The sequence below is a fragment of the Cololabis saira genome, chromosome 24 (genome assembly GCF_033807715.1).
Source record: "Cololabis saira isolate AMF1-May2022 chromosome 24, fColSai1.1, whole genome shotgun sequence".
Taxonomy (NCBI): domain Eukaryota; kingdom Metazoa; phylum Chordata; class Actinopteri; order Beloniformes; family Belonidae; genus Cololabis; species Cololabis saira.
Genome location: NC_084610.1, coordinates 9,874,902 through 9,896,807, shown reverse-complemented (window position 1 = coordinate 9,896,807; position 21,906 = coordinate 9,874,902). Strand labels below are relative to the sequence as shown.

Genomic DNA, 21,906 nt, shown 5'->3' with positions numbered 1-21,906 from the left:
CCAGATGGCAACAGCTCAAACAGCTGAGAACCGGGACGTGAGCCGTCCTTGGTGATGCTGCGAGTCCTGCTGAGGCACCGGTGGGAGTAGATGTCCATCAGGGAGGAGGGGAGAGGACAGCCAACGGTCCTCTGTGCCGTTTTGACTGTCCTCTGAAGCCTCAGTGCAGCTCCTGTAACAGGTGGACACACGGGACGTCAGCTGGCTCTGGACGGCCAGCAGCAGCTGACTGTCCAGACTGTTCCTCCCGAAGACTCTCAGGGAGTGTAGACGCTACTGAGCCTTCTTCGTGACAGCTGTGGTGCTGTGTGTCCGGGAGAGGTCATCAGAGATCTGGACTCCCAGGAACCTGACTCGTGTGCCTTGGACATCAGTCCTCAGCAAATATGCCGATGATGTTCTTTTTTGTGGCCTGGGCTGCAGTCCAGGTAGGGCTGGGCGATATGGACCAAAAGTCATATCTCGATATTTTCTAGCTGAATGGCGATACTCGATATATATCGATATTTTTTCTGTGCCATAATTGGGGTTTTCCCCAAAGCATTATAGCATAGCATCTCTGTTAGCTTCATTTTTTCTGAGGCAAACCCTTAAAAAAACGGTCAGTTTTAATACAAAGCCTCATGCCAAATGTCACACAGGTACATTTATTAACAGAGGTCTGCACAATATCAAAATGTATTAAACAAACATAAACATAATAATAAAAGTCTGGGGTCAGATGCTCCGAAAATCTTTGATCTATGTGCAGGTGAGAGGGGGGAGGCCCAGGGAGCCCGGTTTGGTGATTAAGATGTCGGGGATCATGGTGTTGAATGCCGAGCTGTAATCCACAAAGAGCATCCTGGCACAGCTCTGTTGCTCCAGATGTTTCCACACAGCGTGCAGCGCTATGGCGACGGCGTCCTCCGTGGATCTCTGTGAAGTGAATGATGGGGGTCAAGTGTGAGGGAGAGACGGTCCTTGGTGTGCCTGAGAACCAGCCTCTCCAAACTCTTCATGATTACTGGTGTGAGGGCAACAGAGCGGTGATCGTTTAGGCTGGTTGTGGGTGACTTTTTGGGGTTATTGTTGGCAGATTTCAGGCTGGTGGGGATGACTGCTCGGGCCAGGGAGAGGTTGAACATCCTGCTGGTGGCCACGTGACTGGCACATGCCAGTCTTGGCCAGTAGCCTTCCTGGGGGTCACTGCCAGGAGCACACGCCTCACATCATACTCGTCTACAGTGAGTTGGGGGTTGGAGAATCCTGAGGGGGCAAAGAAACTGTTGACTCTATCCTCTTGTTGTAGTCTGTTTTGGCATTTTTTACACCTTTTTTCAGGTCAGCTCAAATTATGTGCATACTGTATATATGTATATATATATAAAATATGCGTAGGCTATTTGGGAAAAGTACAGATATTCCAATATCATGTAAACGTTGCTTTAAAAGTGAATCTGGACAGAAAGTGTAGTTCTTCACACCAGTAGAAATCTTTCAGTAGTCACATGATCCATGTACAACCAGTGACCCAGATCCATTTGCAGCCATGCATGCATTTATATCATCTCCACTATGTTTGACGGATGATTTGGTTAATTTGGATCATTTCCTTTTAAAATCCTCTTGAATGCAATCTGATTATTCACTTCTAATTCCTAAACTCCACTGTGGTAGTGAGCAAAAGCCACTGTAGACTATGTCATATGCGTTTGAGGTTGTCATTTTCAAGTGAACATAATAAGTAACATACATTAACCCCATTTTCTTACGATTACCAGGCAGAAATTATGCTCATAAAATCATATCTTTCATATTGCTGTTCAAAGTTTCTCTTTTTATTTAGAAGAAAAGACTAATTAAAGAACACAGACCACTTCATATGAAGCAGTATGTGAAGGTCCCAGGAAAAAAAAAAGAGGGGGGGGGGGGGGGGGGGGGTTGTATTGAGGAGGTCCAGGGGGATAAGAGATTGCAATGAACAGGCTCCACTTCCTCACACAATAGAAGTGGGGAGATAAGACTGATTATCAGCTCTTTGTGTAGGCTCTATAGACAAGTTAAGATAAAATTTGCTTTCCTTTCTCCAACCTAGTCTCTGCACTGTGTGAGTATGTGTGAAAGCATCCACAAATCACTACAAACAATTTTTTGTGCTTTTAAAAAAAAAATGTATACAGAGAAGGAGTGATGTCAATACTACATAAGCATGCAAAGAACTGTAAAAGCGCTGTTTACCCATCATCTTGTAATGTTTTAATAATTTTACCAATTCAGCTTAAATGCACTCTTTTATGAAGTGTATTTTATATAAATTGTGTAGCATCTATCATCTAAATTAGTTTCTTTTTTTAGGGTTACGTGTGAAAGTTTCTACTGAAAAGGTCAAACTGTATAATATTGCTATGTTATACAGAGATTTTCCTGTTTATGTTGTGTTTAAATACTGAGTTTGAGTTTGAGTTTTGAGTTTTTATTTCAGTCCATTTGGATACAACATAATACAACATCATTCAACAATATTTAATATATTGGAAAAGGTCCAATATATTAAATGGCACCAAAAAGGTATAGGCTGAAGCCAAGGCTTATTATGCCTACCCTTTTGTGAACCTCGACTCAGGAGGTTTTATACAAAACAAAACTAAAAATTTGGGTTCAAACATTGAAAAAGAATGGATATATTGGAAAAATAACAGAGGTATTTAGACAAGAAGCAAAGATACAAAAGAACAAAGATGAAAACAAAACAAAAAACATACTATAAATTGCAAGGAGTGATAAATTAAGTGGTTCTTGGCAAGAGACTGTACAGCGCGGAGAGCAGAGGTTAAGAGTATGGTACTTGTACTTGATATGTTAAAAAATAAAACATTTGAACATACTAAGTGGCTTACAGGGCACCTGGTATGCATGTGGTGCTGCTTCATTTTCAAGAATATTCAATTCTTGTTAAATAAAAAACAATCAATTTGTTCATTTGGTGCATTTAACTTTTTTTCCCTTTAAAATAAAGACAAAGTTCATTTAGATATGTGAATAAATCCCTTCCGCTGTCATCCACTGGGGGGCGCTGCAGCGCCCCGCCGGCGGCCAGACCGTGTTGCGTAATCGTCGATCGCCGAGTCATCGATCGCTGTTGTTTCACCAACATTGGCGCTGCAAGGACGACTGCCCCACGAGTTTGAACACACACAGCTGCCGGCGGCGATGACTGACTGACTCGTGGGTTTGAAGAAACTATACTTGTAGCTTCCAGTCTGGATATAAGCGGTCGATTGTGTTAAAGCGGCTTGTTAAGGACGAGAAACCGGCTAACAGATAAGTGCGTCCGTGTGCCTGGAAATAACCTCTGTCCCTGGCGGTGGAGGGTCTACATTCATTGACCTGCCTCTCTGCAAGATAAGGTAATAATATACATTTTAAATTAAAAAATAAACCCCCAGCTTACTCCTATTTTATGCATAACATGGTTTTCAGTCATACTTGTGTCACAACTTGGATATAAAGTGTGTGATTCATAATTGATCATATGTATGTATGTATGTATGTATGTATTGTTGTGTACCTTTATTATCATAGCCAAAAAGGATCTTTAAAAACACAGATATCAGCCAGTCAGGCCTGTTTAGTGTGGAGAGATAAGGACACTTTCTGTTGTTATTTTGATTATTTTCTAACAAGTACTTAATGATCTGTTTTCCTGCATGTGACTGATGGTTTTTCTTCTGTCCCAGCTGCAGAGATGGTGTTTATGCAGAGCTACTGTGGATCCAATACCTCCATTTCCCACACGTGGGTGGATGAAGGAATCGCCCCGTGCTTCTACTTCACCCTCGTACCCACTATCCTGCTCACCGTCGCCTTCTTCCTCGGCACCCTCCACTGCATCTTCTACCAGAAGTATGGCACACCGATGGAGCCCAAGTTCATCCCGCGCTCTCGCCTCTACGGCTTCCAGCTGGCCGTCACCATCCTGCTGCTGCTCCAGTTTCTGGGTGGGACGGTGTGGCGGGCTGCCAGTGCAGAGGAGCTTCCGGGATACGTGGTTCTGTACGGCTGCTTCTCAGCGGCGGCGTGGGCATGGGCTTTCAGCCTGCTCCGGGTGGAGAGACGCAGGGCTCTGGTGATGGATCGCACACGGGGGCACAGCACTGCCCTCCTGGTGTTCTGGGCCTTGGCTTTCTCGGCTGAGAATTTGGCCATCGTCTCCTGGTACAGTCCCCACTGGTGGTGGAGCCTGCAGAGCACTCAGGAGATGGTGAGGATGCCTGAGCGTGGCTTTAAGAACATCAAGTCTGCGTTGTTTATATTGTGGATAGATTCAGATTCAAATTCAGACGACTTTATTAATCCCTTTGGGAGGTTCCCTCAGGGAAATTGACATCTCCATCTCACACACACACAACACTGTCATTTACAAATCAAACACCCCAAAAGCCAAACACCCATATAAAGATAAGAAGATAAGAAAAATAAAAGTAAAAGATAAAAACAAAAATAAAAATAGAAAGTGTGGTGCCATAAAAAGAATTATAAGGATAGAAAAGGTGTAATATTGCACAAAGTTATTGCACAGTCCGGTTTGTTGTTGGTCAGACTGACTGACTGCATAATCTGTCTGCATAACCTTTTTGTTATTTTTTTAATGTTGATAATGTTCAAGTGTGCAGCTTGTGTGCAGCTTGTGTCATGCAGTGCATCTATCAGTTCAGGATTATAGTTAGTTAGCTTTTTACCTCTTTATTGATCCAATATTTCCCTTAAAGCATATGCTTAGTCATTGTGACAAAACTCCTCAAACAAACAGAGTTACAAGTTAAAGGTTAGTTATTTATATATGGTATATACCTCCTAAAACACTCCTTTCTGAACTATACAGCCTTTAAAAAATGAAAATCTTAACATGCAACCCAAAACGAACATGAACATACGACTAGGGCTGTTTTTGCTGAGTCATTGCTGAGTCACACTATCATGGCCCACGCGCTTCTCTGCTGACCAATCAGATCTCAAGAGGAGCTCTGGCTCCTCCCACACTGAGTCATATGCTACAATGTTGTGTTTCACAAATGTAAGCATGACTTGGGGTTTTTTAGCCTATGTTAAACTTAAAATGTTGTTTTTTAGGTGCACATTTTAGTAATTTTATCTTAATAATATAATACTGTTATTTAGCAGTGTGAGTACAGTGTGTGAATGTTTATAAATACAGGTTAAATGATCAGTGAATGGGGGTAGGACTAAATAAGTTTACACTTCTTCCTACTCCTTTTTTGGCACATGTAAATCAAGATAGCAAGGATGAAATTCTTTGTTTTGTTGTTTTTGTTTTTTTAAACTTCTAATGAAGTGTTTTTTTTTTTTACATGTACAAAAATAAAATAAATTAAAAAAAATCAAATATTGTACCATTCACAGATAATCCAACAAGGCCCTTATATTATAAAGCTAATTTCTAAGGTGGTCATCTGCGTGGCGTTTTACTGCTACACAGATGTGTTATGGGCGTTAAAGTAACATATCTCATCTGTTGAATACTGTTAAACTCTGTATTTAACCGTATTTTGACCCCTCAGGTGCAGTTTGCTCTGTGGCTGCTGCGCTACATCGGCACCGGGCTGCTCTTCTTCCTTGGTCTTAAAGCGCCGGGGTTGCCTAGGAAACCGTACATGCTTCTGATTAACGAGGACGAGAGAGATGTGGAAACCAGCGGACAGGTGGTGACACATCCGTGGTTTTAATGAGCTTATCTCCATCTGTTTGAAGCAACATGAAGTTATACACGTCTCATGAGAATGTTTTGGGTATAAACGTGTTTCTGTGTCTTTAGAGTTTATTGGGAAGGACAGAGGAGAATGAGTCCACGTGGCAGGGCTTCAGGAAGAAGGTCCGCCTGCTGCTTCCCTACATGTGGCCCCGAGGCAACATCATCCTCCAGCTCCTGGTCGTCTTCTGTCTGGGGCTGCTGGGAATCGAGAGGGCTATTAATGTGTTTGTGCCCATTTACTACAAAAATATCGGTGAGAGACGTCTCTCTGAGTTTCTGAAATAATTCTGCTCAACAGAACAAGGCTGATCCTCAGTTAAAATGAGTTCAACATTGTTTTTTTGTCCTTGAAATTTAATGAAAAGAATATTTTGATGTGATCTCTCCTAGTAAATGAACTGACCGATGGGAGCAGCTGGCGCACTCTGGCCACAACAGTGTGTATTTATGTCCTGCTCAAGTTCTTTCAGGGCGGTGGGGCAGGTAGGTCTTACTCGTTAAAGTTACTTAATAAAGACGAGCAGAGATCTGGCACGTGATGCCAGTCATTGATTTTCCACCTGGATCCACATGACTGTGATGCTGAGCCTCATTTAACGCTTTGACCGTCTCTTCCCTTCCCAGGTGCCTCGGGGTTTGTCAGCAATTTGCGCTCTTTCCTCTGGATCCGAGTGCAGCAGTACACCAATCGGGTAGTTCAAGTCCGACTGTTCGGCCACTTGCACTCCCTCTCTCTACGCTGGCATCTGGGCCGTAAAACCGGCGATGTGCTGCGGAGCATCGACCGAGGCACCAGTTCCATCAACAGTTTGCTCAGGTAGGAGATCCATGCCGAGTGTAAACATCTGCAACTCCAGATCAGTTACGGAGTACAACATGTGATGCATCATTGTTTGTTTTCCACAGCTACATAGTGTTCAGCATCTTTCCAACCATCGCTGATATCGTTATCTCAATCCTGTACTTCATCAACTTCTTCAACGCCTGGTTCGGCCTGATCATCTTCGTCTGCATGACTCTGTACCTCAGTAAGTCGTGCATATTTAACGGAGGACTTTTAACCTAATACGGGATTTGTACAGGATTCTACTTTAGTTGGAGCTCATATTTAGATGTTCAAATCCTTATTTCTCATGGGTTTCCCTCAGCCACGACCATCATCATCACCGAATGGAGAACCAAATACAGACGAGACATGAATCTGCAGGACAACGCCGCCAAGTCGAAGGCTGTGGATTCCTTGTTAAACTTTGAGACGGTACATCAAACATTTGCCCGTCTTAAAAGCTCTAAAAAACTTTGACACTCAGAGGTTGACTTGATTCAACAATGTGGTTGATTCCAATTTGATGGTACTTCTTAGAGCTATAATCCACTGCATACATTGACTAAAATCATCAACGAAAGACTGCAGAGGCCGCAGGCTGAACCCTCTGCTGGCTTTATTTTTAGCCTGTTAACCTTTTCCAGCTTCAGAACATTGAGCATGCCCTGCAGGGGGAGGCCGCTTTCCGTGTTGGAATAAGTTTGTTGTCTCAAATGTTGGCGGCTGTAAGACTCCAGCTCCGCCTTTTTAAAACATTAAAAGCTATAGTTTGGTTTGACTGTTTTGTCTCTTTAAAATAGGTTAAATACTACAACGCAGAGAACTATGAGGTCAACCGTTTTGAGGATGCCATCTTGAAATATCAGGTAAGATGCTGTTCTGTCTTTTTAAAAACATTAAAAGAAAGTGTTGCTCTAGTTTGACAGGCGTCAGAACACAACATATCTACCGTAGTTATCAGTAGTTGAATGAATGAACCTCTAACTTGAGTATAGGTGTGAATCTATAGGATTTTATTCTGTTTGCATCCAAACATGACCAGAGGCGATGGATCTATGATCTGTTTTTGATAATAATTCTGGGGAATAAATTAGCGCTTGTATGTAGAAGAAAATATGATTCATTGACCCATGAATGAAATCTTCCTGCATACATTTCATGCTTCTCGTCTCTGTCTCTAGGCTTCAGAGTGGAAGACTCAGGCTTCCCTGGCATTACTCAATCAAACACAGAACATCATTATTGGGTCGGGATTGCTTGCCGGATCCCTGCTCTGTGCCTACTTTGTCACTGAAGGAAGGTTTCAGGTACCATTAGCCACCATCACACTTTAATCAATAAAATTGCTTGTTTAAAGTGTTCGATGTGACAATGTGGGGAAAAAACAACCAAATTTTCCCATCCCAGGTTGGCGATTTCGTTCTCTTTGGCACATATATAATCCAGCTGTACACTCCTCTCAACTGGTTTGGAACTTACTACAGGTGAGAAAAGGCAGAAACTGCTCCAGATGTGGCCATACTGTACTTTTGAAGCATTTCATAGCTGCTTTAATGCCACTAATTGTCTGCTGCAAGAAAAGAATAAAGGGGAAAAAGAAACTGATTTGCAGAAATGTTCACAAAGTTTATGTTCTGCAAGAAAATAAGCTAAAACACACATCGAATTGATGAACATGAGCAGGAGGCAATATGTAACTTATTTTGCCTTTAAAACTTCCTTACTATTTAGAAGGAAATGGAAAATATAGATAAATCATAAATGTAAAGTCAGGTTGACAAAATCCGACTTTCATTTGCGCTAACAATGTCTCCTTCGCATTTTTTTCTTTCAGAATGATCCAAAATTCTTTCATTGACATGGAAAGCATGTTCAAACTATTTGAAGAGGATGAAGAGGTGCATTTGAATCTGATTAATATTATTAGCTGTGGTTATAGTTCTTTTTGACATGCTTTTTTAAATATCTGTGCTTATGCAGGTGAAAGATGAAGTAAATGCTGGGAATCTGCTGTATAAACTGGGAAAAGTGGAGTTTGACCATGTTTACTTCAGCTACACAAATGGGTTGGTTCATTTTTTTCATTATATATTTATTATATATTTATTTTTATCATATACTTTATAATTATTAATTTAACTCTTAATTTATTTTCTTTTTTATAGCAAAGAGATTCTCAAGGACGTTTCCTTCACCGTTCTTCCAGGGCAGACAGTTGCACTGGTATGACATTTTATTTCAAGTGATTCCTACCTTTCAGCACTGTTGAATCTTCTGATTTTCTGTCATTATATTCCCATCATTGTCTTATTTTTGTTCTCTTTAAGGTGGGACCGTCTGGGTCTGGGAAAAGTACCATCATCCGACTGATCTTCCGTTTCTATAATGTTCAAGGAGGGTGCATTCGCATTGATGGCCAGGATATCTCAAAGGTAGGTGTTAGCTGTTGTTTAACACTGGAGCAACAACTGTAAGTCAATTTAAGTTTAAATTACAGTTAAAGTCCCATATGGCAAGTTTAGAAAGTATAATATGACTACATACCAATTCAAAGAGCATGTGACTGTGGTAGGTTACACCGTCGTGACCGGATTGGTTACATTTTTGTGTACAGGCGCTCAGTCGTTACTATCTTTTCTCAGGTCAAACAAACATCTCTGCGAGCTCATATTGGCGTAGTTCCCCAGGATACGGTGCTTTTCAATGACACCATCCGGGAGAACATTCGCTACGGTCGCATCACTGCCAGTGACCAGGAGGTGGATGAGGCTGCTATAGCTGCAGATATTCATGATAAAATCATGGCCTTCGCCGAAGGTAATATTTGTTATTCATTGTGGTGACTTTGGAGTATCTATTATTTGTTTATTTTATTTTTAGTTTGTATCTGAGTAATTGTATCATTGCAGAACCTTTCTTCATCACGTGCCTGTGTTTGTATGTGATAGGTTACGACACACAAGTGGGTGAAAGAGGCCTTAAGCTGAGCGGAGGGGAGAAACAGAGGGTGGCCATCGCCAGAACTATCCTCAAAGCGCCGCAGATCATCCTGCTGGATGAGGTATTGGACGAGTAGACAGGCGTTTTTTGTTTTAGTATATCTGAGGAGGCTTTTCAGGAATAAATGGGGGCTATAATATGACTGAAAAAAGGCAAAGGTCAGTTTTACAACAAGAATGTCTTTGCAGGCTACATCTGCGCTGGACACGCAGACGGAGCGTAACATCCAGGCCTCCCTGGCCAAAGTGTGTACCAATCGTACAACAGTCGTCGTTGCACACAGGTAAGGGATTCATGAAGAGTTATTTCTTTTGAAAAGACTATTTAGATTTGTTTTTAATTGCTGGTTTTATTTTGTTAACTCATAAAAGGTTGTCCACCATCATCGGAGCAGACCAGATTCTGGTCATCAGTGACGGTCGCATCGCTGAGCGAGGGCGGTAAGTGTTTCCTTATCACCCACCGCTCCAAATGACATTCCGTCCATCCTTTTTCTCTGAACTATGACCAAATCCCCACCATCTTTACACCCCAGACATGACGAGTTGCTGCTAAAGGGAGGCCTGTATGCAGACATGTGGCTGAAGCAACAGAAAGCCCACGACTCTGATTCATCCTCAGACACTGAAGCCAAAGATCAGACGTCGGAGAAACTGCAGCCGCCATCGTCGTCTTCAGCCAACCACTGACACTAAATGCTTAGAAAAAGCTATCTTATTTTTAAAATCCCTTTTTAAGTTACAAAACACAGAATCAGCATCAGAATGTTGTTGGTTTTTTTAGGGTTTTCCAATTAAATGTGCAATGGCAAGTTGAGGGAGAAAAAGGGAAGGTGCCTTAAAAACTGAGCAGGTAGAAACACTATGTTCAAATAATACACTTTTATTTTGAACTTGTAATCTAAACGTGGGAGTTTTAGCAAAGAAATCTAATTGCTGGAACAAACAAATGGATGTGGAACAGTACGGACGGGTGATTCAAGATGAACAATTCTGTTTTAGAACGAAATAGCGAACAGGCTTTAAGATTTATACCTCTTAAACTGAAACCTACTCTTATCATAATCCCTTCTTGATATTATTTATATTTATGTTTTTATATGTGATAATACCGTTTGTGTTGCCAGTCTGTTCAATCCAGCTTTCGTAACTCCCCTAGTGAGACTCCAAACAATCTCCCACAAAAGGGCACAGATATGAAGGGAATTATTCAAAATCTTGTCCTGACCTTCAGTACATCTTGTTTTATTGAGGAGCATCATTTGCTGCATGACAATGTGCCAGTGTGCAAACTTTCAGGGATTTTACTTTGATTTTAAGCTGGTGGTAGCTAAATTATGAGCTACTGTATATTAGTTGTACTGTTTTTTTAAGAGTTGAATAAACATATGTGTATGTTTCATCAAAGAAGGTTGTGTTGACTATCTGTGCATTTTAATAATAATACATTTTATTTGTTAGGCGCCTTTCATGGCACTCGAGATGGCCGATTTTATCTTTGAATATTGGCCAGAGCTTGTTTATACGTCATAAATGCTGTTTTTGATATAAAGATTTATGTCTAAAGTTGTACAAGTCATGTTACTGGCATTTAAACCATAAACCTTTTCCTTGGAAGACATCTGTATTGAAAATGCATATTATACTTTATTGTCCACATAGTAACACCCAAGTTACTGATAATACAATTACAGTCTGCATAAGTACATTGTGCACTTATGCACAATTTTTTTTGTAAGAATTTGCTTATTTGCTGTTTTATGTCTACCTCACAAAGGGTACCTGTATGATTGGTGTAAATATTTGCCATGTAATTAAAGATAGAGAAGCATTTCTCTGTGATATGAAAACATAACTGTCTCCTGTGTGTGTGTGTATATATATATATATATATATACTGTATATATGTATGTGTATATATGTATGTGTATATATCTATGTGTGTGTATGTATCTGTGTGTGTATATATATATATATATATATATATATATATATATATATATATATATATATATATATATATATACAGGACTGTCTCAGAAGATTAGAATATTGTGATAAAGTTCTTTATTTTCTGTAATGCAATTTAAAAAAAATAAAAATGTCATACATTCTGGATTCATTACAAATCAACTGAAATATTGCAAGCCTTTTATTATTTTAATATTGCTGATTATGGTTTACAGTTTAAGATTAAGATTCCCAGAATATTCTATTTTTTTTAGATAGGATATTTGAGTTTTCTTAAACTGTAAACCATGATCAGCAATATTAAAATAATAAAAGGCTTGCAATATTTCAGTTGATTTGTAATGAATCCAGAATGTATGACATTTTTGCATTACAGAAATTAAAGGACTTTATCACAATATTCTAATTTTCTGAGACAGTCCTGTGTACATATATATATATATATATATATATATATATATATATATATATATATATATATATATATATATATATATATATATATATATATATATATATTGTAGTTTTTAGACTTGTATGACCATGTCAAGTTATTTTAAATTAACAATCTGACTTCTTTGATCAAAACCAAACTTCTTGTGTAAGTTTCCAGTTGTGTAACTGCGGCCTCGGGCGCCCCCTGCAGGCCGCGCATGCGCAGTGTCTGTGTGAGGTAACTGTCAGTCAGGTTCGGGCGTGTTTCACCAGCAGGCGGGACCGGGCCAGGCTCACGTCTTTCTCTCATTTTTCGGTGGACTAATGTTTCATACACAGTAGATATGGATTTTGACGCGTTATTCAACGAGAAGACGTTTCAGATTTCAGACTTCCAGGAGTTCACGGTACGTTACGCAGCTAAAGCCTGAATTCTGGTTCCGCGTTAAATCGACGGCGTAAGTTACGCGGCGACGCGCGCCGTACGGCGTAGGCTCTGCGTCGGTGTAACGCGGAACCATAAATCCGCCTTAAGACGCCATGGTAGCTGATGCTAAACGACCAGCTAGCTGACACTTACAGTAACTTTGAGACTCTAGCCCAGAATATAGAGTACAGCTAAACTGCTTTACTGTGATATACTTAACAGACATTTATTTTTATTATTTAATGAAGTTCGCCTTATTTACACGTGTTGTCGTTTAGTTTGCTGGCACTTCTGTCAAAGCACGTTGTGCTAACGCGGCTAATGCTAACTAATGTTTTCATTTCTCCAGTTTCTCCCGGGACACCAGAGATGGACAGAGCGAGTGAGGAAGAGACTGTACTACGGCCTGGACAAGGATGTTTCCCTGGATGCCCTCTCCTGCCCCGTTACAGGTCAGCTCAATTTAACATCCTACAGTGGAAATTAAGTGAAACTTTAGTTCTTCCATCGTTTGTTGGACTTATTTTTCATTATAGCTGATCGTCCTAGGTATATATGTGATTATTGTGTAAGTATATTATAAATTTAATAGTAAATATATTCTAAATCACTGTAGGCTATGAGTGTATATATAGTATAGTAGTATGAGTATATTATAATGTATGAGTATATTATGATATGTAGTATATTTATACTACTATAAATAGAGGTATGGGTATATTATGAATTATAAAGTCGTTGCAAACTATTTTGCTCAAAAGTGGATACAGATCTGGTGATAGTAGCAAATATTGTTACTTAAGATGTGGATGGTTTTTGGTTGGTTACTTAATCTTTTATTTTTGTTTCAATTTATTATTTCAGGAATTCTAGTGAATGTTTTTCACCCTTTTTTGAGTTGTATTATTGTAATCTTTTGTATGTCTATGTGTGGACCCCAGGAAGTCTTCCCATGGTGAAGACTTATGGGGATCCTTTTTAAATAAACAAATAGCTGAATATATGTTTGTCAGGATATTATTTGTGTATTAAGCATTTTTTCCATCTCTTTGATTCCAGATATTGCCGTTGAAATCTTCCAGAAGTCTGCCCCAAGCCCAATAAGAAAGCTACACAAGAAATATGCTGCTCATGTTGCCAGGTTTGTGTCATATAATGTCTCTAGGAGACAGTGTCATATTTAGAATAACAATGTGTCATTCTTAAATCTATTTAATGTTTTCCTCTCTCTCAGGGAGGCTTGCATCTCTCCATGTGCCATGATGCTGGCCTTAGTTTACATAGAAAGACTCCGACATAGAAACCCTGAATACCTGCAAAAGATCTCCTCTTCTGACCTTTTCCTGATCTCAATGGTATGGGATTTGTAGGTCATTCTGAATGTGCTGCAGTGTTATTAATAGCTTGTGCCTAAGACTGATGGGGATAATGCAGCAAAATGTTGTTGTTTTTTTTTTGGAAGTTGGTTAACAATCAGATTTTTCTCTGTGGTTTAGATGGTTGCCAGCAAGTATCTGTATGACGAAGGAGAGGAAGAAGAGGTTTTCAATGATGAATGGGGAGCAGCTGGGAAACTGAACGTCCAAACTGTCAATAACCTGGAGATGAATTTCTTGAACGCCATTGTGAGTTGCAATTTGTTTGTGTAACTGTATATGTGGGTTATATCTGCATTTTCTATTTTGTCCACGGTCTTGATCTCACGGCTTGTCATATTTTATAGGACTGGAGCCTCTTCTCAGACCAAAGTGACTTCTTTGACATACTAAGTCAGCTGGAAACAAGGTTTGTGTTCAACTTTGTTCTGAAATGTTGTGTTTGTAGGAACTATTCAGCTCTCAAACTGATAATAAATCAGTTTTGTTTTATTTTATTTTTTTTTGTTATTTAGAAGATTTAAAAAGTAAACTTGATGTGTTTGTAATTATAAATAATAAAAATAATTGAGAGTAATTGTTTTCTGATTCTGGTCCATGATTATCCAGCATTGCGGAACGGCAGGGAATGAAACGGGGCTGGTTCACCTACACCGACCTGTGTGTGCTGATGGAGCACTCTGCATGGAGTCACGCCCTTACAGCCATTTATCAACAATTTACAAAGGTAACAACATGATTTTGGTTGAGTGGAATCAGGAGTTTTTTTGTGGTGTGTATTAATGAAAAAGGCATTGAGTAAAAAACACGTTGGAGTTATTTTTTGGTTCAATAATGAGACTTCTCGTTATATCTTCAGGTGTCCTGTATGCTTGGCCTGGTCTACCTGACCAGTGTGGCTGGCCTTATTGCTACCAGCGCTGTGCTGCACCAGCTCAGCCTTCCCAGAAGTGGCCAGACCCTGTTCCCCGTGTCAGATGAGATCAGTTTTGCCCATCACCAGACTTCCAACCTAAGTCCAGAAGCTCCTGCTCCTGCTCCAGCCCAAGACCTCTCTTGTTGTGTTCTAACCAACAGCAGTCTGAACGGTCAAACTGATGCTCTGGAAGTCGGCCAACACGATAGACCGAGCCCTCTATCCGAGTATGCACAGACGTCTGTTTTGTGTCTCTGGAGTTCCTTGCTTGGCTCGATTGGTCATATAGATCAACAAAAGAATCCTGAAAAGGAACTGTCCCACTCCTGGTCTTCCGCCTACTTCATCTGTCCTGGTTGTCTTCCAACACTCCCTCGTCTGCAGTGTGGGATTCGAAATATCTCGGCGCTCCTGAAACCTGGTGCCATTGAAAACCATCGGCAAGCGTCATGGCTGTCTTCCGACCTCCTGGGAGCTAGAGAATCGAGCCTGAACTCTGAGTTGGGGGTGTTTCCTCGTGTGCAGCTTCACCCCTGCTTCCCGGAGTGTGTGTCGTCTGTTGACAAAGTCCAAGCTCTGCTCATGCCTGGCTAGGAACAACGCACCATGTCAACCTAAAGAGTTTGATTCTTGAAGCAGAACCAGCATTGTTTTCACGACTCATTTGCTCCAAGTTATGTTTTTGTCTATTTTTGCAAAGTAGAATGCAGGGGTGTAGGCGTTTTGCAGAGCAGTGTGAGGGCGGATGCAGCAAACGGGTGACAATTCATGAATAAATAATTGTTGCAAAATGGGTCCAGTGCAACAGAATGAGATTTTTTTATTACACCTACCACAAATATGGACACCATTTAATACTTTCATTTAGCAGCAACAAAGCAATTTTGCTACTTATACTTGTCAAAGTTCAAATCTGAGATGGAGATTGAGAGCTTTGTAATGAATATGTATCAAGTTTTTATTTTGCCGCCATAATATGAGTTGTTGTCAGGTTGGTGAATGTGTTTGGGGGTTACACAGCATATCTGGGGTGATTGCTTCACAGTAAGTTGCTTGAAAATGATCTGACTTTACATGAAGGAGGTTCTAAACCAGTTTTTCTGGTTGACTATGTTTTTGCTTCCCCGTATCTGTTAGCGTATGTTATGTACACAGTTGAGGGTTTACATCAGACTTTGGTCAAACATGTGGAAAGTACTGATTTTTTTTTTTTTTTTTTTTTTTTGCACAGTTGATGGGTAATATGGTTTATGGTTGTTCTTTTCTTTCCTCAAAACACCTGTTTTGAAAAAGGTTCCCTTTGTGCAGGAGAAGATTGAAGAAACATGAAGTAGGCACTTTACTGATAGCTGTCTCTCATGGTGTACTAGGCATGTTTGAAAGGTCGTTTTTGTTCGTTTGTTTGTTATGGCTCTAAGCAGTTTCTGACTTCTTTTGGTATGGCATGTTAAAAGCTAACAGCAGTTTTTTGTTGACGTGATCTGGAATTTGCATACTTGGCTCAGCTTTCATTGCAGTGCACAATTTCACTTTATTATCATAGTTTGGACTCCATCTTTTTGAAACACCACAAAAGAAAAAAGTACAACATTTTTATGTGCCCAGTTACACATGGACATTTATTTTGTTATTAAACCTTTTACAAATGGCTCTGAATATTTGAATTTGATACACTTTGGAGCATAAAGTCCTTTAATTTTGTATATGATGCAAATATGCCTGAATATGTAGGGCGGGGGGGAAACCAAATAAAACTGCTTTTCTTTGAGCAATTTGATAATGATGTCTGTCTCTTTGAAACACTGCTGACACCTACTAGTTCATTTTGTATTTAGTAATTCAATTTTGCAAAGACTAGTAGTTTACAACAGTCCAACGCATTTTCAACACTCAAGTGTGACTGTTATCGTTTCAGGAGCAGGATGTCTGGTTGGGGAAGAAAACTGAGAGGCCCTCCTCTTGAACCAGAGCCAGTTTCTTTTACCCCTCCCCTGCTTCGCCCCCAGCTTGACACATACCACTTGGGAGCTCCTAATATAGACCCAACTGCTTTATAGGATAAGGGTAACAAACTAAACATTCACCCGCGTGTGCTGCTTCGAAACTTCTTCATGGACACACAGAGTTATGGAGCGTCTTTCACAGGTGAAGTGTTACTTTAGGAAGAATATTACTGAGGTTTATGAAGTGTCAGCTATTATTAAAATGAAGAGAGTAAGTTGTCGAGCAGTAGGATTTCAAACGCTTTTGAAAATGTAATGAGGAGAATGTTTCACTTGGTGTGTCGTAGGTGTCGTCTTCAGAACTACAGAAGAAAGGTACGAGTCGAAGGGCTGCCTTAAACTTGCAGTAGCTGTGTGCATGCATGTGTAAAAATGTCTAGGTTTAAATCTTTCCTTATTCAGATAGTGTGGTGACCAGCTGTTGTAATTTCTCCCAGACGCTGATGCCACAATCTACATGAATTTCATGAAAAGCCACTGCTGCTATGATGCCATTCCAGTCAGCTGTAAACTGGTCATATTTGATACCACATTACAGGTAAGACTGGCTTGAAGGCGAATAAAATCCAATAATCTTGCTTTAAAAAAGTCAGTCCAAACACATTAAAATGTATATAAAAACTGATTGCAGTTATTTGCAATACAAACCCCATATTCACTTGTTTAAAATAGAAAAATTGCATAGATTTGCATGTAATATATGGCTGTTTTGAATTAAGATGCTGAAAATTTGTAAATCTGGAAAATCTCCAAACCTGAGTTCAGTTCACATGGATTTAGAAAAAATAACAATTGTTGAGCAACATCTTGCTGAGTAGAAAGAGGGACTACAGCTTGTTGTCAGTCTGTGACGTTATGGGGGTGTGTGTCGGTACACAAGCTGAATAACCTGCACATTTCAACGGGTTCCAGCTATGCTGACCCATATCTGAAGGTTTTACAGCAACACATGCTGCCATGCAGATAGCATCATTTTCATGAAAGGCTTTGCTCATTTCAGCAAAACAATGGCAGGCATTCTTTCGCTTTGAATCATGAGTCTAACTCTTGTAAAAGAATGCAGGCTGGCCGACTAACAGTCCAGGCCTCTCACCCACTTCAAACATTTAGTGCCGTATGAAATAAATGACACATTGAAGGATGACCAGCTGAAAAGAACCAATTAATGACAAAACAGTTGAGTTAAAGTAGCAAAAACCTGTGATAGACAGTACTGATAGACAGCACATTTCCTTAGTTTAACATTCAGTTATTTATTTAGTGTTATTCTGTTATGGAGCAATGCATTCTGTTTTGTTGAATCTTATACACCAAGATTGTGTGAGATTGTAGCTGCATTAATCACCTCTAGCATTTTTAAGTTGTGTTTTCTTTCTGAGCGAGACTTATTTTTTTTGGCTCTGAAGGTGAAAACGGCCTTTTTTGCCCTTGTTGCAAATGGCTTGAGGGCTGCGCTTCTGTGGGACAGCAAGTTGCAGAGATTTGTTGGTAAGAAGTGAAATTATTGCTGAGAGGATGTTGGTCACTATCAGTTCATGAGAATGGGAATATAAATCCTTTTTTCTGTCAAAGGTATGTTGACTATTACAGATTTTATCCACATCCTCCACTGCTATTACAAGTCCCCTATGGTGAGTATGAGTGTTTTGTGTTTTTCTTGTATTTTATTATTTCAGGAATGGAAAATTGTCATGAAACAACACAGCTTAGGGTACATATGTGTAAAACAACCCCACCTGTGCTAACAGTGTCTAAAATAACCATTATTAGACACAAAAGTTGCATAAAACATAGGTTGAAACTGAAATTCATTATTTTTTTGGCTTTGGTCATGGATGGATGCATGGATTTATTGTCTGAACCTTTCAAGTCATTTTATATTTCTATGTTTTAAATCTGACTGATATTTTTCCATCTTTGTAATTGTGCTTCTCTATGATTTGTTTTGTCCAGTAATGTTGTTTCTTGTGTGATTTTGGTCTTTTTTTTCTTCTTTTTTTGTAAATGGGGGTGGGGGGGTGTCTTTTTGCAACTTTGGATACATCCTCATCAACTTTTTTATCCTCTTTGTGACATAAACACAACCATTTGGGATTCTGGTTGCTTTAAATCTGTTGTGTCACATTTATCACTACTCCTTATTTTGATTTCCCTCCGTGGTCTTTCTGTGTCTCTTTGTGTTTGGTTGAATGGCATCTTGAATCTATTTTTACTCCTCTTTTCTCAGAGGCAGTTTGGATGTTTTCTTCCTTTTTTGGTTTCATATTCAGTGTATATTTAATTTTCCTGGGATAAAACTGCAGGAGCCCTAACATCAATATCATGGCTCTCCTAGTCCCCAGTTGCTCATTTCTGTAAGCCACAGACAATCACAAAACAAACTGTGGGGCCAAGAAGATTAATTTTTATATAGAATTGAGTTTTTGAGGCATGAGCAGGACAGTCGTTCATTACTTGACATGATCTGCCTTTTTCTTTTTAATTCATAACTTTGGCTATATAAGTTGTATTTTCCTTTCAAAGGTCCAAATGTATGGGCTTGAGAGCCACAAGATTGAAACTTGGAGAGGTGATTCACTTCGAAGTAAATAACCAGCACAGATAAATGACATTATCTCTGCGCACCCGTCTCGGTGAATTTCCATTTGAGCTCTCCCTCTTCTTCCGTCTAGATGTCTACTTAAAGTATCCCAATCAACTCCTCATTAGCATTTCTCCAGAGGCCAGGTGAGTGCACATATCATATAGTGCTAAATCTAACCGTCTTTTCTTTAAATCAATGACTTCCTCTGTTATCTCCTCTCCTGCTGTAGCCTCTTTGATGCCATCTATTCCTTACTCAAATACAAAATCCACAGACTGCCTGTCATTGACCCAGAGTCTGGGAATGTCCTGCACATCCTGACCCACAAAAGAATCCTCAAGTTCCTCCATATATTTGTGAGCTCGCGCTGACTTCTGCTGTAACTTTATAGCATGCGTAGGCTTATAATAACACGATGTTTGAATGTCTTCAGGGGAAGAAGGTTCCCAAGCCTGCGTTCATACACAAGCAGATCCAGGAGTTGGGGATAGGAACTTTTAAAAACATTGCCACAGTCCAGCAAAGTGCATCACTTTATGAAGCCCTCTCCATATTTGTGGAGAGGCGAGTGTCAGCTCTCCCTGTAGTGGATGATCAAGGTATACTTCTTACAGTAAGAACTTTAATCTTCCGGTTCCTATCAGCTTCAGCATCCAACTTTTTTTCTTTCTCAACAGACAAAGTGGTGGCACTTTATTCAAGGTTTGACGTCATTGTGAGTGCTGCAGATGACTCTCTATCAATGACTCTATTCATCACAATGCTTTACTTTTCATGATCCTTTCCCACCACCCTTGTTTGCCGTGTGACAGAATCTGGCAGCTCAGAAGACGTACAACAATCTGGACATCACCATGCACGAAGCTGTTCGCAGGCGTTCCGGTTATGTTGAGGGTGTGATAAAGTGCCATCCTGATGAAACTTTTGAGACTATTATAGACCGAATAGTCAAAGCTGAGGTGGACGATTTCTGCTGATTTATTACTGAATCCAAATATCCCATGATTGTGGGAGATTGCTGATGTCCTTCCTTCTCTCAGGTCCATCGGCTGGTCCTGGTGGACAAGGATGATGTGGTTAAAGGCATCGTCTCTCTGTCTGACCTGCTGCAGGCCATGGTCTTAGCCCCCGCAGGTATTGACATTCTTTCGTCCTAGCATCAAACGACGGAGGTTCTCGTCACCTTCTTGACTGCCAGTGCAGGTTTCAGTCCTGGCTGTGCAACGAGGCAGGTAAGCTTTGGAGCCTCCTTCCCGTCCCGGTGCATCCCCCATACCCCGCTTGACTTGCACGATACATCATTTTCTAAGGATTTCTGCTGCTGATTATAATGAAATGTAGAACTTTCTATGTCTTTCAGAAAAATACACAAGACTGAAATGAGGGATGATAAGAGGAGGAAAAATTCCCAGGCCTTGCTGCTGTTTACTTTATTATGTCTTCCATGATCAGCTGGCCTGTCAAACTAACATCAATGGACAGTTGAGTTTGATACCTTGATGGATCTTCAGATGCAATTTGTCAATGTTAAATACATAAAAGTGAATCAAATCGATTTGTTCAAGTTGATCAGTATGTTTACTCAATATAATACTATATATATGTAATGATGCCTGCCAACTTTTTTTTAAATATTGATGCTGCCTTGTGGCTTATAGGAAAAGAGTGCCATCACAGTAGTATTTCTCTAGTAAATCTAGTAATAAACTGCTTTTAAAGAAGCTGCGCAAGGCTTTTTGTGGCTTTTTTCAACCATTACGAGACATGTCTAACAAGCAGCTGCAAATATAACCACAGGGGGGTTCTCTTTGGCTTTCTTTAACCCGGGCCACTTTAGTAAACAAGGGACCACGTGACCTTTTCTTTTTTTTTTATTATTTATTTTTCCTTTATGCATGACGGGCATAGATGACGGGACTGTATGATCCTTCCGCCCATCTGTGCGCCCACCATCATATTTCAAGTTGGAGGAAATTAATAGGAAAAAGAGCGGAAACAGGTATTGACTTCAAAGTAAAATCAGTTTCAGAGTTCAAAATCTTGCAGTTAGGCATAATCTCTGTCACCAGTCTTTAAAAGGTTTATGACTTATGTCAAATTGTAACGTAGTTATTTCGTAATCATTTAAACAAAATGCAAGTGAAAAATTTGACGTATTTCTATAGACATTTATCTAAATATACATAAACACTTGAAAAAACTAAAAATGCCATGAAATATACAGTATTATTTATGCCCTCTTTAAAATTAGCAACGGCAAAGAATCAAATATAAAACATAAATCCTTATGAAGAAAAATGTGGCCTTGAGTAGCTTTGCATCATCCAATCCAGTTTGACTTATGTCAAATTGTAACATAATTAATTTCGTAATCATTTAAACAAAATGCAAGTGAAAATTTTGACCTATTTCTATAGACATTTATCTAAAAATACATAAACACTTTTGAAAAAACAAAAAATGCCATGAAATATACAGTATTATTCATGCCCTCTTTAAATTAGCAGTGGCAAAGATTCAAATTTAAAACATCAGTCCTTATGAAGAAAAATGCAGCCTTTAGTAGCTTTGCATCATCCAACCAGACAATGATCGAAATATAGACAAATATACACAG

At 39.7% G+C, this 21,906-nt stretch overlaps 3 protein-coding genes across 6 annotated transcripts; all 3 read left to right on the top strand.

The window, feature by feature from the left end:
- The first annotated feature begins 3,125 nt into the window (after positions 1–3,125).
- Positions 3,126–11,486, top strand: abcb6a (ATP-binding cassette, sub-family B (MDR/TAP), member 6a). Its single transcript, XM_061715694.1, has 20 exons — positions 3,126–3,389; positions 3,720–4,243; positions 5,562–5,702; positions 5,816–6,005; positions 6,143–6,235; positions 6,377–6,569; positions 6,659–6,780; positions 6,901–7,010; positions 7,379–7,444; positions 7,760–7,885; positions 7,986–8,062; positions 8,413–8,476; positions 8,559–8,644; positions 8,744–8,801; positions 8,906–9,010; positions 9,221–9,395; positions 9,527–9,639; positions 9,767–9,861; positions 9,950–10,018; positions 10,114–11,486. The coding sequence occupies exons 2-20, from the start codon at positions 3,728–3,730 to the stop codon at positions 10,265–10,267; spliced, it is 2,553 nt and encodes an 850-aa protein (XP_061571678.1). The 5' UTR covers positions 3,126–3,389; positions 3,720–3,727; the 3' UTR covers positions 10,268–11,486.
- A 740-nt stretch (positions 11,487–12,226) lies between these two features.
- On the top strand, positions 12,227–16,467 carry cnppd1 (cyclin Pas1/PHO80 domain containing 1). The gene is made up of 8 exons (XM_061715899.1): positions 12,227–12,390; positions 12,760–12,862; positions 13,470–13,551; positions 13,645–13,765; positions 13,907–14,035; positions 14,134–14,195; positions 14,396–14,513; positions 14,646–16,467. Exons 1-8 carry the CDS (start codon positions 12,328–12,330, stop codon positions 15,294–15,296), a joined length of 1,329 nt encoding a protein of 442 aa, XP_061571883.1. The 5' UTR covers positions 12,227–12,327; the 3' UTR covers positions 15,297–16,467.
- Positions 16,468–16,730: 263 nt separating this feature from the next.
- Positions 16,731–20,521, top strand: prkag3a (protein kinase, AMP-activated, gamma 3a non-catalytic subunit). Of its 4 annotated transcripts, none has more exons than XM_061715439.1 (12): positions 16,731–16,847; positions 16,993–17,020; positions 17,143–17,243; positions 18,112–18,193; positions 18,278–18,336; positions 19,229–19,274; positions 19,378–19,432; positions 19,519–19,645; positions 19,723–19,888; positions 19,967–20,004; positions 20,102–20,248; positions 20,330–20,521. In XM_061715439.1, exons 1-12 carry the CDS (start codon positions 16,830–16,832, stop codon positions 20,444–20,446), a joined length of 984 nt encoding a protein of 327 aa, XP_061571423.1. In that variant the 5' UTR covers positions 16,731–16,829; the 3' UTR covers positions 20,447–20,521. The 4 variants fall into 4 exon arrangements, with proteins under 4 accessions (XP_061571423.1, XP_061571422.1, XP_061571420.1 ...); XM_061715438.1 differs by having other exon boundaries at positions 19,229–19,289; XM_061715436.1 differs by having other exon boundaries at positions 19,723–20,004.
- The last annotated feature ends 1,385 nt before the right edge of the window (positions 20,522–21,906 follow it).

Bases quoted from the DNA above. Each gene is read 5' to 3' on its own strand.
- abcb6a (XM_061715694.1), top strand. From the start codon at position 3,728: ATGGTGTTTATGCAGAGCTACTGTGGATCCAATACCTCCATTTCCCAC. The intron at 5,703-5,815 runs GTGGTGACACAT...CTGTGTCTTTAG, and splicing joins ATGTGGAAACCAGCGGACAG to AGTTTATTGGGAAGGACAGA. The intron at 8,063-8,412 runs GTGAGAAAAGGC...TTTTTCTTTCAG, and splicing joins TGGTTTGGAACTTACTACAG to AATGATCCAAAATTCTTTCA.
- cnppd1 (XM_061715899.1), top strand. From the start codon at position 12,328: ATGGATTTTGACGCGTTATTCAACGAGAAGACGTTTCAGATTTCAGAC. The intron at 14,036-14,133 runs GTGAGTTGCAAT...CATATTTTATAG, and splicing joins TGAATTTCTTGAACGCCATT to GACTGGAGCCTCTTCTCAGA. The intron at 14,196-14,395 runs GTTTGTGTTCAA...ATGATTATCCAG, and splicing joins CTAAGTCAGCTGGAAACAAG to CATTGCGGAACGGCAGGGAA.
- prkag3a (XM_061715435.1), top strand. The intron at 17,244-18,111 runs GTAAGACTGGCT...TTGGCTCTGAAG, and splicing joins TATTTGATACCACATTACAG to GTGAAAACGGCCTTTTTTGC. The intron at 18,194-18,277 runs GTAAGAAGTGAA...TTTCTGTCAAAG, and splicing joins CAAGTTGCAGAGATTTGTTG to GTATGTTGACTATTACAGAT.